Genomic DNA, 18330 nt, shown 5'->3' on the forward strand with positions numbered 1-18330 from the left:
TCTTTTTAGTTTTTTCTTTCAGCAAAGTATAAAATCATCAAGTTGCTGAATGGGAAATCTTTTCAAGAAATACTGGGCACCCACAGCATACATTTTACCAAATATTTAATACGACAGTTGAACTTGGAAATCTTAGGATTTAATGCGAAATGATGAGATTCCAAGCTTAGTCTATAATTGTTAAAAATTGGGACTAGGTATCATTAGAAATGGTGCTTCTATTTCAATATAGTTAAAATTAAACAGATTACATATATCTATCTTCCCAAGCATTAAAACATAATAAAATTGAATAAAGAATCTGAAATTGCTTTTAATGTTTAGAAAAGTGTGAATGAAGTAGACGTGTTTTAACTTTATCGAGGGAGCTGGAAAAATAGTGGACGCCCAAGGAAAGGTTAGCTACTAGAAATTGAGTCGCTTTTGCAACTTACGTGAAACAAATGCTACCTTGTAGGGAAGGACTTAGGGTGGCATGTTCTGCTACGGTTTATGTTTTACTAGAGTTTGAATGAATTTCAAATTTATACCACGATAATTTCTCTCAAACACTTAAATATATTCAAAAAATTTGAAAAAAAGCATTATACCAAGCAATGATTCTTGCACCCCTTTTGGAGGCACCAACACTCCCAAAAAAGTACAAAGTTTTAATTTATGTTTTTTTATAATTGAAATAATTTTTTTATTATTTAAATTTATGGTTATATTATTTAAAGTTGTCAGGATGCAATTCTAGCTAAAAAATGAAGTTTAAAAATACTTTGCAAACTCCAAAAAGAGAAAAAGAAGAAGAAGCTGCTTCCTAAAGGCTAAATCCTTTGAACACAAATTTTTTAAGAACAAAGCTAACAAATAAAAAACCAGTTGATTGAATGAAGAATTCAATTTTTATCAACAGTTCATTTACAACAACAAATAGATACCCAATTTTCTATGTACCAAACCAAAAGACCGCTAATCATAGAAAAAACCAAACAAAGACAAAAACATGATCATTAATCACTAAATATGAACATCATCAAGGTGAAGATCCCCACAAAACTTCAGCAATTATGGTAGCAGCCTCAGCATCATTAACAGATGCTTCCCTAACTTTCTCCAGAATCTCTGCTTTAAAAGCCCTTTTCTCCCTTTTCCTCAACCCTTCCCCAACCTCTAATTGCACTGCAAACCTTGCCACACAGCTTGCAAATGGATGATTCTCTAAAAATTTCTTTTCTCTTTTCTGCCCCTCACTCTCCTCATTCTCATTTCCATACTTTCCCATCCCTATCAAATCACCACCAAATTCTGACCTCTGCAACTCCACAAGTTTCTCTATCAACCCCCCATTAAGCATCGCTTCAACAGCTTCTTTACGTCCAAAGTAACCAATCTCAAGAATGCAATCAAAGACCACAACTTTCATGCTCAAATCTTTGGATTCTAATAAAGTTAAAATCTTGGGAAGTTCTCCATTACAGAGTATTTCATCAACAAATGGAGATTTAATAAATTTAATCAACTCACATAGAATTTTTACACTATGGGCTGATTTCATCTCCAAAAGAGCTTGAATTGTATCTCCCATATTCACTTGTCCGACGAAGACATCCTTGTTGAATCGAATCAAAGCGGCTACACAAAACGCAGCTTGTTCCCTGATCTGTTTTGAACAATTCGGGTCGCAAAGCACTGTTTGTAAAACCGAAAAGGCTTTCGATTTCAAGACTGAATCCTGTAACTCGGGATTAAACCCTTGTGATACTCGGACTTCAAACTGACTCAGTAACCGAGCTAACTCGTCCTCGTCCTTCCACGGATCTTTCAAAGCATTTATCAAGCTATCGATACTCCCACGATCCATCAAGGCTTGAACCTCGGACTCAATCGAGCCAGCAACTCGAGAGATGGAATGAGTCGACACACGACGAGTCAAAAAACTCCTGAGACCATAACCACGATTCCTTTCTAGGGTTTCGACGAGGATCTTGAGCTCAGCCAAGTGTCGGGAAAGAGTAGAAAGATGTGGGTCTTTCGAGATGATCGAATCGGACTCGGTTTCAAGCTCGAGAAGAGCTTTAATGGGAGATGAGTTAGACTGAACCGATTTGTAAGTTGGATGAGCTTGTAACTCGTGGGATGCTTGTTTCAAAGCTTCGAGAAGCTTCAGAACTCCAGGGTCGTCTTCTTTGGGCGATGAGTCTTCCATTTTTTTGTTGCAGATGAAGATTTTCTTCTTTCACGGTTTACACAGAAACAAACAACAATAGACTCTGGTTTTAGGAGGCGGCGAGAGTATAATGGAGAAAAGTCGCTCAGCCACCGGTTTATATTCGAGCCGCTCGGGCTTTGTGATTTTTTATTTGTAATTTTCCACGTGTACTTATATCGATAGAAACCATTATTTAACACTAATAAACTCTTTTATCCCTTACTCTATTATTTTGTAAAGGGTAATCACTTTTTCCGGTTAATTTGGAAACTACTTTTCATATTGGTTTAAATTTCATTTTGGTCCAAGTTTTTATATTGAGAATTATTTTTTATCTAAATTATTTAAACTTGACAATTACTACTATATTAAGTTGATTTTTAGGTTAATCCTTGATATTTTCTCGAAAGCTTAAAATCCAAACTTTAATACAAGTTCATATGCTAATTTGAGCAAAAAAGAAGTCTAACTTTCGATATAAGAATAATTGCTTAACTAGGCCCTAATATGAAAATAATTATGAAGTTCAAAGATTAACTAAGCCAAAAAATTTTTGATCCCAATGTAAGAATTGTCACCAAATTTAAATATCAAATAGTAATTTAACCCTTTTATAAAATTACGTAAAAAATTAACGCTTTTTATATAATATTAAAGTAAGATATAAAAGTAATATAATTCGAACTCGAGTAATTGACAATAATTTTAATCACGACTATATAATTGAATAAACATATTCATGTATGTTGATATAACTAATTATATAATATCTTTCCCTGCACAAAAGAAAGTATAATATAAGTTGAATCCATTCTTTTCTTTCAATACATTGATACATTATATTCACAGGAAATTCACAGGAATATTTGGATGGATTATTATTTATCTCAAATAAAAAAATATTATTAAATTGAAAAATTATCCATTATATATTTGTAAAGAGGAAAATAAGATCTTTATGCCTATTTCCTTTAGCTTTTAAAGAACAAAGTTTTTATTTTTTCTATGATGATCTAGACATTTTAGTCAAAAGGGGGAAGTTATCAGTCAAAATTTGTTGAGTAATTGGTTTGTTGGTTAGCATTTAACAAATTAATAAAGCCCATTTCCCTATATCTTTTACCTCTCTTGTTTTCAATGCTTATTTTCCGTTTAAGTTCTTGAAAGGATCCCCATAAGTAAAGCATTTTCTGTTTCTTATTTTGACTTTTTAAAAAATAAAAATTTGAATTTTCTTTTCATTTAATTTATTTTCGTGGATTGGAAAGGCGATTTACCTACACTTAAACGTTTATAATGCTAGTTTAGCATATCGGAATCAAAAGATAATCTTGGCCCAAGAATATGAGCCACTTGTTCAATTTTCCAGCATGGAAAAAGATTGGTTCAGCTTTAATGTGGGACCCAACTCTAATTTATTAATTTCTTCTTGCAAGAATAGATGTTTCGCTTCTCATGTGGTTGAATAAGAGACAGAATGAGGCCCCAAGTAATATAAAAATTTAAAAGCGACTACCATTAACTTAAAAAAAAACAAATATATATTTAACATCGCAGAAGCTAATCTTATATTAGACTTGGGTAAGGAGTATTTTTATCTCAAATAAACCTCAAATTAAATAGTAAATAATATATTATATTTAAATTTAACTATAAAATATGTAAAATTGGTATAAATATATATTTAATATTTTTATTGATATATGAATAGTAAAATAAGCTATCAAGCTAGACTAATTTTGATTTGGGATTAAAAATATTTTTAAAATTTGATCGTACCACAGCTTGACACAGTAAACAATTCTAATTACATGTTAATTTATTTCATGTGTCTATTTTATTTAGTATATTTTATTAAGAGAATATTATTAAATTGTTAATATGATTTAAATTTAAAATTTAACATAGATTTGAACACACAAATATTATTTTTTATGAAACAATTTTCCACATTAATAATTCCATTAATCAAATATAATAATATTAATTAAAATATAAAAAATCGTAATTATTTTAAACGCGTATTCGTAGTCATTTAATAAATACCCAAATTCTTGCAGTGTGCCCCAGCCCTCAGCCATTATTCCGTGGGCTAAATTAGTTGAAGTTAGCCTATCAATGGGTTAGCTCATCCAAGTGATATAAAGCCCATTACACAATGCTTATTATTGAAAAATTATCTTATCTATAATTATTAGATTTTTTATTTTTTTAAACCAATTAACAGCACATTAATTCTTAGAATATTTTTTAAATAAATTATAAAAAAATAAATAATAAAAACTCCAAATATGAGAATGAAAAAAAACAAACACAAAGAGTACAATTTTTTTTTTCGATTAAATATTTTGTTTTGATAAAAAAAATTAAACAAGCCGCTGAAATTATCCGATCTTTTATCGCCACATGTATTCCATAAGGCCACGCAAATCATGAGCAACACAACAAACGGTGGTCTCAGATTCTAAAGTAAGCCACCTTGGCCCTTACGGCATGTCCTTTTAGGGTAAAAACTTCATAATACATCACAATATTATACCTAAAAAATTTTAGTCCACTGATCATCAAAAATTATAAAATCTATCACTCAATTAATTACATTTATATTCTTCTTCAATCGCATACTTAGATTAATTTTATGATGAAGATGATATGATAGTTCTAAATAGAAAATCATTGTTGGAGGAGACGAAAAACTTACAGAAGCAGCAGAGGAATTTTAAGGTTCTTGGATTTTACGAAAGAGTCGAGATAAAAAATTCCATATTGTAATGATTTTTTTTTCTTTTGGCAAAACACACCGATATATATGATTCTAAAAAAAATTCAAAACGATATATTATGAAGATTGTTTAAAGAAGTGCCTAAAATTAGATAAATTAACTCTTATATAATTTAAAATACGTAATTTTGGTTTTTCCATAAAAAATTTCTATTAAATGATGGCATGGAACATGCTAAAATTATTTTTATGCATAAACTATAAAAGTGGTCACTCAACTATTCTTTTTCGTCAGTCTTTTAACTTTTATATATTCTATCAATTTGATCCAAATATAAAAAATTCAACAAATTTATCCCTTAATGTTTACAGAATTTTTCATTTTAGATCCAATTCTAAAAAAATAAAAAATTTTGGCTCTTGATATTTACAAAATCTGTCAATTTTGTCTTTAACTCTATTTTTTATTACAAAAATCATTTTTAACCCTTTCTAACCAATCAGCTAACTAGTGCTCGCAACGGGATGGGGTAGGGCGGTCTTTTGCCCACCCGACCCTGTCTCGATGCTCTACGCCATGCCTTGACCCAATCCCAACTTTAAAAAATTTAACCCACTCTGAACCTAGACCCGAAAATTAATAGTATACCCAAATTCTATATGATCCGACTTGAATTTAATTTAAATTAGTTTTTTTTTAAAATATGATTAATTAGATTTGACTAATGATTTATCTCTAGAGTTGTGTGCTAATGTATATTCACACACATGTTGTGGTTACAATAAAGAAGAAAAAGAAGGAATAAAGGTTCATTTAATAATTTATTAAACTAGGAAGATAGAAAATGGGGAAAATAACCTTACAAGGGTGAAAGGGGACTAGTATAGATGCAGTGGTGGTAAATAATGAGACTAGTAGTGATGAATTTTGGATTTTTAATTTAGTTAATATTAAATATGTATAAAGGGTAATTTCATAAATATATCAGGCGTGGCTATTTCATTCTAAACTTGGTCCCGACTTAACCTGATTGCTTTTAAAAATTAACCAGCTTCGACCTTAACTTTAAGAAAAAAACCCAACACTATCGGGTCGAATCAGCTCGGAACCCATCAGATTCAGATTTTTTTTTTGCCATCCCTACAACTATGGATATTAAAAAAAGAAAAATATTACCCTCTTTCAAGTCTCTCTTGCAAAACAACTCTTAAAAGTTAGTATAAAACACAAAAAAAATTAAGATCTAAATGAAAGTAAAGGCGTTAAAAACGTTATCTCTTTGAGTAGTAATGCAACCAATTATTCCAAATAGGTTCCAAATCTATTGATTTGCCCCAATATGAAGCCTAAATTATTGTAAAAGAAATTGTTGCAAGTGACTTGAAAGAGTATACTCTTTTCTTATTTTAATATTTCACATGGGTTAGCCGATGGGTTATAAATGATTAAATATATATATTTTAAATATATATATTAATTTTAGAGTTATCACTAACTTGATAGATTTTGTAAATGTTGAGGGCCAAATGTATTAATTTCTTTAGAATTACAACTAAAATGATAAATTTTGTAAACATTGAGAGCTAAATTTGTTGAAATTTTTATATTTAAGATCAAATTGATAGAATGTGTAAACATTAGAGGCTAACTTTATTACTAGACCAATAAGAAAAGGCCCACGTTAGCTTAGATTGACTAAAATATTTAATGTCGAAAAGTTTAATGATCAAATAAAAAAAAAGTAATAGTTGGATGATCATTTTTATAGTTTACTCATAAAAAAATAATTTTCAGCACCGATTTAATGTTCCACGTCAATATTTAACAGAAAAAATTAACGAAGGAACTAATTTGCAAGTTTCAAAATGTATAAGAGTTAATTTGCTAAATTTCTCAGTAGAAGGACTGAAATGCAATCTGCCCCTGAGTATAGGGGCTTCCTTGGTTCTTTTACCCACTCGATGCCTATATGATAGAAAAGCATAATTGGTTGGTTGTACGCTCGCAATTTCCTTCCTCTTTAACCTGTCTTTTCCTTGGGAACCGGTCATCAAACATGAAACCGGAAGATTCCTTTGTTGTAATTTTGTCACTTAAAGAAAATCCATCATTTTTATCTGATTCTAAACCGGACCCACGTCAACTGAAAAAGGAAAACGCTTCTCCACAAGAGATGCTTCCTAGAAAATTCATATCCAATTTTTTAAAAAATCCCCATAGTAAGTGTATCAAGTTTAATATAACACATGGAAAATCACATTTTCTTTTATCAAATAGCAGCCGCCATCATTAATTGGTTACTACATATTACACATTAACATGCAAATAATTTTCTATCAATATTACATATTCCCAAAAAAAATAATAACGAATTTGGATCTTTATTTGCGGGAAAAAATAAATTTAATTATTTTTAATTTGACTCTAAAAAATATAAGCATGTTTTAACGTTTTCAACAGCTATAAATTGAAGGAAACACCCAACAAGTCTCCAAATATTCACAAAAGTAAATTTCATACAAATATTTAATATGTTTTTGTGGGGTATATTATATGACATATGTAGCTACCTATACGTATATATGTGCATAAATTAGATATTATATCAAAATCAAACGCTCATGATAGCTTATATCATTAAAATTTTTTCTCTAAACAAAAATAATAATAGTTATTCAAAAATTAATTAATTACTTGTTACTTAATTGAAGGGATAAATTATATGTTAGTACATAAAATTAAATCAACAAGCTTCTTTGGTGTGACATTATTGATACGATTTCGGAAAACATAATTAAAATAGGATTAAACAATGCATCATCACAATAATTCTATTGTTACTGTTACATTAGGTAATCCATCCTTTTCGTTTTTATTGGTTCTGTTTTGTGGTAAGTGCAGGTTTCCACGTGGAAATATAATTTAGGCTTTGGAATATCATAATATATTTATTTCAAATAATTTTATTTGACAATTCTTAATTTCAAAATCTAGAAGTTGGTCATATATTATTTTTAATTTTTTGATAAGGTTCCACACAGCTTGTTTAGGGTTTTTTATTGTATAAATGCATTTTAGGATCTAAATGCTTTACCAACTCTAATGAATATTTTTAATAAAACACTAACATTTGGTATACCAAAGGTTTAAAAATAAAATATATTCCTCTTTTAAATAAGGATTATTATTTGATACATTAAATATGGAGTATTTTAACTTCATAAGTGAAGTTAAAAAATTGTATGAGAAATTATTTGGTACATTGTTAGTGAAATTTTTAGACTCCACAAATAGTATTAGAGGTTAACAAATATCCTATATGGGTATGGAAAATATTAAAAATAAGACGCATATCAATTTTTAAGATTGTTTATGGAATAAAAGGAAGTACAGTGTTATTGTATCAAATATTAATTTTAGGCAATATAAAACATAAAAATCGATTCTCTTGAAAACTTGATTGTTTTAGCGGATAAGATTGTTATAGAAATGACTGACTATATAATCCATCAATATTTTGTATTTAAAATTATTCATTCTTAATTATTTGATATTTATAAATATTTTTATATACAAATATTAATATCTTGAAAAATATTGATAGACTCAAATCTATACTTCGAAATAAATCAATCTTTGAACTATACTAGTTTCAATAAAAATAATAATACATCGAACCCCTAGTATTGACTATCTTACTTGTTGGTGTTTACACAAATCTTCACCATAAAATTTATTTTAGTATGAATAACAAAAATGAAAAAGAAGAGCTGCAAAACCACGTCGGACAGAGACAATGAAAACGATGGAGATTATTTTATATTAGAGAAAAGGAAAACACCACGGTGGCATGGGTCTGATATTTAAGACGCACAAAAAATTCTGCGGGTGATGCGCCTTGTGTCTGTGAGGATTTGTCAGCGCAAAGACGTCAGAAAGGCAAAACGCCCCGAGCCCCACTGCTCACAAACGCGAAGTTTCCAAGTCCGGACGTTGACGGCGTTGCTCGCATGCAGCGATTGATTGTCTGATGCTGATTTCCATTCCCCGTCGTCTCTTCTTTGTTTGTCTCCGTAATTAGCAACCCATATCACACCACAACCATATAATCCCATTGGCCCCACTCTTTGGCCATTAATTATTTCTTGACATTCTTAAAAATTTCAAAATATTACAATATTTCTATTTATTAAATTAATTCATTATTTAATTTACGAACCTCCAAAAATAAATGTATTTTTATAATGATTATCACCTTAATATTTAAATCACCACTATACCATAATTTAGAAAAATAGGAAATTAGAAGAGCAAAACATTATATATAATAAGAAGAAAGAAAATATAAAACAGCGCCCCCATTTGAGTTCGTCTCTATAACAAACTCTTCATTCTCTGCGGAAGCAATATTATGTATGATTTGCTTTCCATTTTATATTTTAATTCTGAACCGAAATTCATCTTTTCGTTTTAGAATAGGTTCCACCCGGCGGAACGCCGCAACGTAACGTCATGTCAGAGAATGTGCCACCGGTGCAAACCCATGACCATGAAGCTCTCACCAGTCCTTTACTCCCTCATTATCAACGAGCCAGTAATTCTACCTCTCAGCTCGCCATCGTAGGTGTCAACGTCTGCCCTATTGAAAGCCTCGACTACGAGTAAGCTACCCGTTTACCCGGTGATCATATATATACATATATTCCGCCATTGGATTTTGGTTTCTAATTGCTTCGGAGTCTTGTTTTTTTTAAGGATTGCGGAGAATGATTTCTACAAACAAGATTGGAGGGCACGTGACAAGATCCAAAATTTTCAATATATTTTCATGAAATGGCTTCTCTGTTTCTTGATTGGCTGTATCGTCAGTGTCGTTGGTTTCTGTAATAATCTCGCCGTTGAGAACATCGCCGGCGTTAAGTTCGTCATTACATCTAACATGATGTTAACTGGAAGGTCCCTTTCGCTCTACTTTATTTATTGATTTGTTTTTTGAATTTCTGATTGGTTAAATTTCATTCATTAGTGTTTCTTTTTTCTGTTTTGACGGGAACTAATTTGCCCCAAACGTTTAGAAAACTTTTTCCGTAAATTTTAATTGTTTATAGCGAAATTCTTACATACTCCTAGTATATAATCAAACTTTTTTTTTGTAGGTATGAGATGGCTTTTCTAGTATTCTTTCTATCAAATTTAGTTTTAACTCTATTTGCCGCCATCATTACGACATTTATTTCGCCGGCGGCAGCTGGCTCTGGTATACCGGAAATGAAGGCTTACTTGAATGGTGTAGATGCTCCGGGAATAATTTCACTACGAACTTTAATTGTCAAGGTATTAGAAAAGAAAAATAACTTACAAATGCAAAATCCTTTGATGCAGAGCTGAAGAGCTATATTTTTCCCCCTAAGTTTTAAATCTATTTGTGATTCTCAATTCTAGTCAAAATTAATCATTATTGGGTACAGTGAATGCGTAATTAATTATCGAGTTATAGGATTTTGTAATTGCAAAGTTTTACGCATAATATTTTTTTTTCACTTAAAGAGTAGCGAGGAATTGAGAAGAAACAGTTCTCTTCTTTTTTTGTCATTTCGATGTAGAAATCTCATAATTGGGTGAAGTGTGCAGATTATAGGAAGCATTTCTGCAGTGTCGTCATCTCTGCTTGTTGGAAAAGCAGGGCCTATGATGCATATCGGTGCATGCATTGCATCCTTATTGGGACAGGGTGGGTCAAGAAGATATGGTTTAACATGGAAGTGGATTCGATTCTTTAAGAATGATAGAGACCGACGAGACCTTGTAACTTGCGGATCAGCAGCTGGAATTGCTGCTGCTTTCCGTGCCCCAGTTGGTGGAGTGCTGTTTGCTCTTGAAGAAATGGCATCTTGGTATGTAAATTTATGCATGCATTTGGAGCACAATGTTTGATACCTTATTAACCATCTGTTCTGTTTGTATTGTTGGTTTCTAAATTGCCTTCATGAGTGTTTTTATTCCATAGATGGAAGGCTGAACGGATCTGGGGCCATTATAGACAGTAACATGTTGTCTGATATATCTCTTCAATATCAATTTTCAGCTACTTTATTCATAATCATTACTAAGGTTGAAAGGCAAAATGTGATTCTTTTGTACCCTTGATATGACATATTTTACTTTGAGAATCACCATTCTTTCTTTCATCATCTCTCTGACAAGAGAACTGATAAAAGTTGATATATAATGATTATATCCTGGTATTGTTCTACAGGTGGACAAGTGGCCTTCTTTGGAGAGCTTTCTTTACGACTGCTGTGGTGGCAATCATACTTCGAGCTCTAATTGATGTTTGTTTAAGTGGCAAGTGTGGGCTATTTGGTAAAGGGGGTTTGATAATGTTTGATGTCTATTCAGCAAATATTTCGTATCACATGCAAGATGTTCCTCCTGTACTTCTTCTTGGTGTTGTTGGGGGCATTTTGGGAAGTTTGTATAATTTCCTTTTGGATAAGGTTCTCCGAGTTTACGCCATCATCAATAAGTAAGTTTCTATTTTCGGATTTGTGTTTGTTTGCACCAATTACCATTTCTAGTATCTGGTATAATATTATTTACTGGGTCATTCTCCTTGCCTTCTCGTCTCAGGAAAAGCGTTACTTATAAGATTTTTATTGCTTGCACAATCTCCATTTTTACATCCTGCCTGCTTTTTGGATTACCATGGCTCGCATCTTGCCAACCATGTCCCTTGGATTCAACCGAAGACTGTCCCACAATAGGTCGATCTGGTAACTACAAGAAATTCCAATGCCCCCCTGGTCACTACAATGATCTTGCAAGCCTCATTTTCAACACAAATGATGATGCTATCAGAAATCTTTTCAGCAAGAACACTGACGCTGAGTTTCAGCACTCAACAATGCTCATTTTTTTTGTCACCTGCTTCATTCTAAGTATTATTAGCTACGGGGTTGTTGCTCCTGCAGGTCTTTTTGTACCAGTCATAGTTACTGGAGCATCTTATGGTCGCTTCGTTGGGATGTTATTTAATTCTCACACAAATCTTAATCACGGTCTTTTTGCTGTGCTTGGGGCAGCTTCATTCCTTGGTGGATCTATGAGGATGACAGTTTCCTTGTGTGTCATAATCCTGGAATTGACCAATAACCTATTACTGTTGCCAATGATAATGATTGTTCTTCTTGTTTCCAAGACTGTAGCTGATGCTTTTAACGGCAACATTTATGACCTTATTATGAAAGCAAAGGGTTTCCCTTACTTAGAAGTTCATGTCGAACCTTATATGAGACAACTCACGGTTGCAGATGTTGTCACTGGCCCTCTTCAAGTCTGTCATGGAAACGAGAAGGTTGGTAATATCGTACACATCCTCAAGACCACAAATCATCAAGGGTTTCCGGTTATCGACGAACCTCCGCATTCTGAATCCCCAGTTTTGTATGGTTTAATCCTCCGTGCTCATCTTATTACACTGCTAAAGAAGAGAGTTTTCTTGCGCACCCCTGTTCGAATAGGTTCTGATGCCTTCAGACATTTCTCAGCAGATGAGTTTGCAAAGAAGGGCTTAGGTAATGTTGACAAGATAGAAGACATAAAATTAACTGAGGAAGAGATGGAAATGTTCTTGGACCTGCACCCTTTTACCAACGCTTCACCATATACAGTTGTGGAGACAATGTCACTAGCTAAGGCAAGTACACTCTTCCGTGAAGTCGGTTTGCGGCACCTGCTTGTTATACCCAAGAGAACCACCGTAAGTAACTTAGCCATTTTTATTTTCCTTAACCTTAATGTCTTCTGATCTAAAAGTTCATTGCATTTCTAATGCTTGATGTTGTGACTGCAGGGATCACCTGTGGTTGGCATACTAACAAGGCACGATTTCATGCCAGAACACGTACTTGGTTTGCACCCATTACTGGTAAATAGCAAGTGGAAACCATTAAGGATTGCATTGCCACGTTTTCTTAAAATATTTTAGGGTGGAGATCTACTCATTCGGTAGTCGTTCTAGATTGGGGGGGGGGGGGGGCTTACCCTAAAACTAAGTTTGTAAAAGTCTTGCTGTAGCCCTTCATGGTTCAATAGCTTTCTTTTAGCGTTTATATTTTCACAGCATAAAGTTGTTGTATCAATCTAGCCCTTCATTGCAGTAGTAAGTAGCAACGAGGGAAATCAGGGATGGTTCAACCTTCAAAAATTTTTGCTTTGTTGAAATTTATTGGTTGCAGAGTTCCATGCACTAATAAATTAGTAAGCCGCCCCTTGTGAAATAGCTTTCAAAATTCATTGTTCTGTAAGGTTTGGTCTAGGCTAAAAGAAAATCTAACCAAAAGTTATATAAACGAAATGTTAAAAGGTAATCATAATATATATATATTCTACTAATTAAAACAAGATAATTGAAAGTGATATATATTATACAAATCCTCTTCATTGTTACAGTAAGCTTGAAAATAGGGGTAAAAGAAAGGTAACAACACCAAAAAGACAGAAGAAAAAGCTAATAAAGGTGAATTTTAGTACTGTTTAGTCTCTCGTGCTAGCCTCGCCTTGAACTAATTTTAAGATAGTCGGCCCTTATCCCCCACAGCTCTTCTGCCACAGATTTCATTTGAGGTCGGTCATTTCTAGTCGGTGCTGCACATTGAAATGCCAAAGCAAATATATTGGTTAATATATTTGCATCTACAACTTCTTCCATCATACAATCCACCAGTTCAGCTATATGCCCTTCATTATACTTATGGAATGCCTGTACGTATACATCATGCAAGTTATTAAAAGCAAACCCAGAATAACCTGCTTGTTTTTTTTTTTTCTGTAATTTAAAGCAAACACGAAGGAACAAGCTTACCCATATAAGAGTGACACGCTCTTCGACTGGTCTTCTTAACTCCACTGGACGACGGGAGGTCAAAATTTCTATAAGTAAAATCCCAAAGGAATAAACATCACTCTTGGCTGTGAGTTGATAAGATTTCATGTACTCGGGATCAAGGTAACCAACTGTTCCTTTCAGTTGAGTTGAAATATGGGTTTTGTCCGAGTCTATTGGACCAACTTTTGCAAATCCAAAATCAGCCACTTTAGCTCGCATGCTTTCTGTAATAAGTATGTTGGATGATTTCACGTCTCGGTGAATAATTTGCTTCCCTAATTCATCATCAAAACAATAATTAGGCATTGTTTTTTTTAATCTAAATTTTTATTTTACTTTTTCTAACCTGCATAAAGATGGAGATAAGTAAGGCCATGAGCAACATCGATGGCGATTTCAAGACGCTGATTGAAATCCAGGATTTTGCCACGCTGACCTGCCATAAATAGCAGTAAAAATATACTATTATTGACCAAAAAAAACTTGTTTGGCATTAATGACCATCAAGAGGCCTTACCATCCAAATGATCTCTCAGCGTGCCATTTGGTACATATTCTGTAATAATAAGCCGTTCATCCCTTCTATCCACATAACCAAGTAGCTTCACGAGGTTCCTATGATCAATCTTGGGTAAAAGTTCAACTTCATTACTGAACTCAGTTTGCAGATTCTCAAAATGTTCCTACACAAACACAAATACTCTTATGTCAACTATATAGCATAAACTATACTAACATAACGAAAAAAACCCTTTCAGCATTGCCCTGCCAGTCAATAAATAGTATCTCTCCACTCACCTTCTTTGCTCTTTTAATAGCAACCACCTGACCAGAATCTAACACGGCCCTGTAAACGGTTCCAAACCCTCCTTTACCGATCCGAAGCTCCGGTGAGAAATTACGGGTAGCTCTGGCTACCTGTTCTATACTGAGATGCAATGATCCCATTCTTTTAAGTTTCGGAGATGTTGACAATACCCAAGGATTAACGGTTTCCGAAGGAGAATGGGTTTTCATTTCCAAATGAGAAGCAGAACGAACTGCAACCACAGATATAAACAGTGTGGATCCTTTGTAAGAACTATGGTTTCCATGAACTGCTAAAATAGACCAGATAAAGCTTAAGGCTCACTTGAATTTGTATACTTTGTAAGAACAGCGTGGGCAGTTGCTCTCTTTCTCCGACAAACACAACAACAGAGATAAACACAACATATCAAAAGAGTTCCAGCTGCTGCTCCTATCCCTATTATTGTCCCGTCCGAATATTTTCTGAATGGTTTCTTAGGCTTCCACTTCTTATCATCAGGATGAGTTCTGACTCTATCATCTCCTTTCTCTGTTTCCTTCAATATTTTTCTTCCTATAAACAAAAATCAGCTGTCAAAAACATAATCCATTGATGAAAGCTCAAAGAAATACTTTTTGGAGTGTAAAATTAGATATAAATCATTACCGGATGAAAGGTTCGAACCACAGTCATTAGTTGCAGTGAAGCCTTCAAACACACACTCGTCTGCATAGTGTAACTGCAGGGTTTTGCAGAACAAAACTTTATCTACTAAATCACCGTTCAAGTAAAACAATTCATGACCATTTGAAGTTGAATAAACTATATGATCTGTGCCACAAATCTTGGACTTCACTTGGATGGATGAGGCGAAGAATGTTGATAATTGCATAAACAGCAGTAGACTAACCATGGAAGCAACCATTCTTGAATGAATTAATGCACTCAAACTCTAATGAAATGAAATTACAAACCAAGTATCATCCTTCATCATTTGGAAGGGAACATGCAACAACTAAAACCAGTGGCGTCCCATTCCCAATACAAGGAACCAATGATATTTCAACAATCATGGAAACAAAAATATCAATGGGTTTCTCTTTTATCTGCTAAGTTTAAAAAAAAAAAAGGATAATAATAAAAGAATTGAGGCAACAACAAGGAAAAGATGCGACTTGAAAAGGCTGCTGCAGCAAAGTTTACCAAAGTCTTCACGGTTGAGTTGACTGAATCCCTGGCTAGATCTTATGGTCTATAAATCTTTTGCTAGCTGTTTTCCATAAAACTATCAAGTGTCTAAAATTTCTTATAATTTTTGTTTTATTCAAAGGAGCGTAATGGAAGGTTTCCTTGAATATCACGTGTAAAAACGACGGAAAGTGAGGTTGAATTATCTTAACCAGCTTTCTACACTACACTACAGTAGATATTATAAGTTCATTACTATGACTTGATTAACAGAAAATTAAAATATTAGATAATAATTGACTTAATATTTGCTAAAAATCAATTGCATGAGGAAAATCAGAGAAGGTTCATATAAGTGAAAATGTGGTTATATATGATTTAGGGACTATGAGAAAGTAAAAAGTATAATATTCCTTCTGAGTTTATGGTTTTTGTTTTTTTTTCTGGTCAACCTTCTGAGTTTATGTTACGGCATAGAACAGTCAAACAATTCTTGGGGGAACCAAAATTTTTTTCTCCATTCATCGCTTTTGATTTTACACCCTTCCTTAGGGTCCAATGTCCATTTCAATAAATGCATGTACTTGGTAAGGGTAGCATAGCCGTCGGATTGCATCTTGATTGGATTTCATTACGGAGGTTTTTATAATTTGATACAATCGATTTCATCGTTTCATTCGATTTAATTAAATAAATTTTTAAAATTTTTAAAAAATAATAAAAAAGTCGGTTTATTCGAGTCAATTAATTTAATGATTTTCCTCAAACCAATTTTTATCCGACTAACTGATCCGGTCCATCAATTCAAACAACATTAAAATGAATACATTAAATCCTAATATTAGATGAATGAGCGAAATAACTCTTGATTAAAATTATAATATTAAATGTTTATTTTAACATTTTATATACAAGTTGTAATTTTAAACTTTATAACTCGTGAAATAAAATCACTTAACCCTCCTTACAATAAATACATTTATTAAAATTAAAATTTTTATTACTTGTGTGTGAAAACTACATATTTAAAATATAAACGTTAAATGTAAAATAAATAATTAAATGTATGATTTGAAATTAATTAATCATAATACATGAAATAAATATGATATTAAAATAAAATAGATTAAATTGTGAGTGAAATAAAATTTAAACACGTAAATAAATTATATTAAGAATACTAATTGCACTACAACTATTTATTGTGTTGTTGTCATCAATTTTGAGTTAATGTCGAGTTGACTTGTGACATCGGTACCATCTCAATTGACATCGTTATCAATATATACAATGAATAGAGGTAATAAAGCATGCATAACAAAATTAAAATGTAAATATTACATTAAAATAGAGTTTTGGTTTAATGCTTTTTATTGATATAAATAGCACAAGTTCAAATCCAATCACATTCAAATTTTTAATTTTTTAAAATTGAAAGGATTAAAGTATCCTCAAATAATATAACATATTTTAATTATGAAAGGACATTTCAACTCAATAAAGGGCTTAAATAATAGTATAGATAGATAAGAGGAAAAAGGGTTAATTTCATTAAGAGCCCTCAAATTGTAACTTACATTCTAAATTAGTCCTTAAACTTTGAAATATTATAACTAAGTCCTTAAAGTATCTAAAGTGGAATAATATTTAAAATGTGTGGGTCAAAATGTAAACACAATATGTACCTACATATGCATATTATTTGATCCAAGTCTTTTAAAAATTATTCACATAAAACCCAAACTAGTATTTTCTTTTTAAATTCTCTATATCTATTTTACGGTCCATAATCAAGCTTTGTGATTATCCCTTTTAACAATGTTGTTTTCAAAGTTTACAATTACACCCACTTGTTGATAATTCCTATAACATTTATTATCTAATGGCAATTAAATTAATAAATATTTTAAAAAATTTAAAATTGAAGTTTAAGGATAAATTTAAAATTGTACTATAATTAGAGTAAGGTTTGTTGCATTTAACGTGCAAGAAAAATGATTCAATGAGAATTGAAAAAATAATTAAAAAAAAATAAACCAGGCGCTAAGCACATGAGAATGTGAGCAAACTTAGAGTAACAAAATCCCGCATTAATGTTCTGACCAATTCCAAAGTATAATTTCTTGCAATTCCTGACACATATATACAGAAAATCAAGATCTAAAAGCAAAAAAAAAAAAAAATCAATTAATGTAATTTACAGAACAAATTTGTTCGATTTCTCTCTGATTCAGCCATGGGTAACTAATTTTAGAACTGTTGATTGAATTTTATTTAGTTAAAAAGAACTTCTCCTTCTATTGAATGGTAATTCGAAGGTGAGTGCTTTTTTTATTATTGAGTTTTGAAGTTCTGATTCCATAGCATCATAAGGAAGATTTTGCATGAACTAAATATTCAAAGGGGAATTATTAAAAAATGTGGGCAATGATGGAATCTTAATTTGTGTTTTGCAAAATTCAAGATTTGTTTTTAATGAGTTGAAGGAAGTAATATTTACATTTAATGGTTGTTTTTAGAAAATTGAGATTGAGAGTGAGAGAAA

General features: G+C 32.0%; 2 protein-coding genes across 3 annotated transcripts; one reads left to right on the forward strand and one right to left on the reverse strand.

The window, feature by feature from the left end:
* The first annotated feature begins 9253 nt into the window (after window positions 1–9253).
* LOC105769739 (putative chloride channel-like protein CLC-g) lies at window positions 9254–13199 on the forward strand. The gene is made up of 7 exons (XM_012590575.2): window positions 9254–9581; window positions 9676–9876; window positions 10077–10254; window positions 10552–10814; window positions 11177–11446; window positions 11551–12679; window positions 12773–13199. Exons 1-7 carry the CDS (start codon window positions 9433–9435, stop codon window positions 12905–12907), a joined length of 2325 nt encoding a protein of 774 aa, XP_012446029.1. The 5' UTR covers window positions 9254–9432; the 3' UTR covers window positions 12908–13199.
* A 126-nt stretch (window positions 13200–13325) lies between these two features.
* On the reverse strand, window positions 13326–15803 carry LOC105769740 (calmodulin-binding receptor-like cytoplasmic kinase 3). 2 transcript variants are annotated; one of them, XM_052631134.1, is made up of 7 exons: window positions 15264–15803; window positions 14940–15170; window positions 14606–14847; window positions 14325–14490; window positions 14154–14243; window positions 13784–14082; window positions 13326–13566 (listed from the first exon to the last, which is right to left on the reverse strand). In XM_052631134.1, exons 1-7 carry the CDS (start codon window positions 15520–15522, stop codon window positions 13537–13539), a joined length of 1317 nt encoding a protein of 438 aa, XP_052487094.1. In that variant the 5' UTR covers window positions 15523–15803; the 3' UTR covers window positions 13326–13536. The 2 variants fall into 2 exon arrangements, with proteins under 2 accessions (XP_052487094.1, XP_012446030.1); XM_012590576.2 differs by having other exon boundaries at window positions 13326–13681; window positions 15264–15796.
* Window positions 15804–18330: the final 2527 nt, after the last annotated feature.

Source organism: Gossypium raimondii, chromosome 5, assembly GCF_025698545.1.
Source record: "Gossypium raimondii isolate GPD5lz chromosome 5, ASM2569854v1, whole genome shotgun sequence".
NCBI classification, from domain to species: domain Eukaryota; kingdom Viridiplantae; phylum Streptophyta; class Magnoliopsida; order Malvales; family Malvaceae; genus Gossypium; species Gossypium raimondii.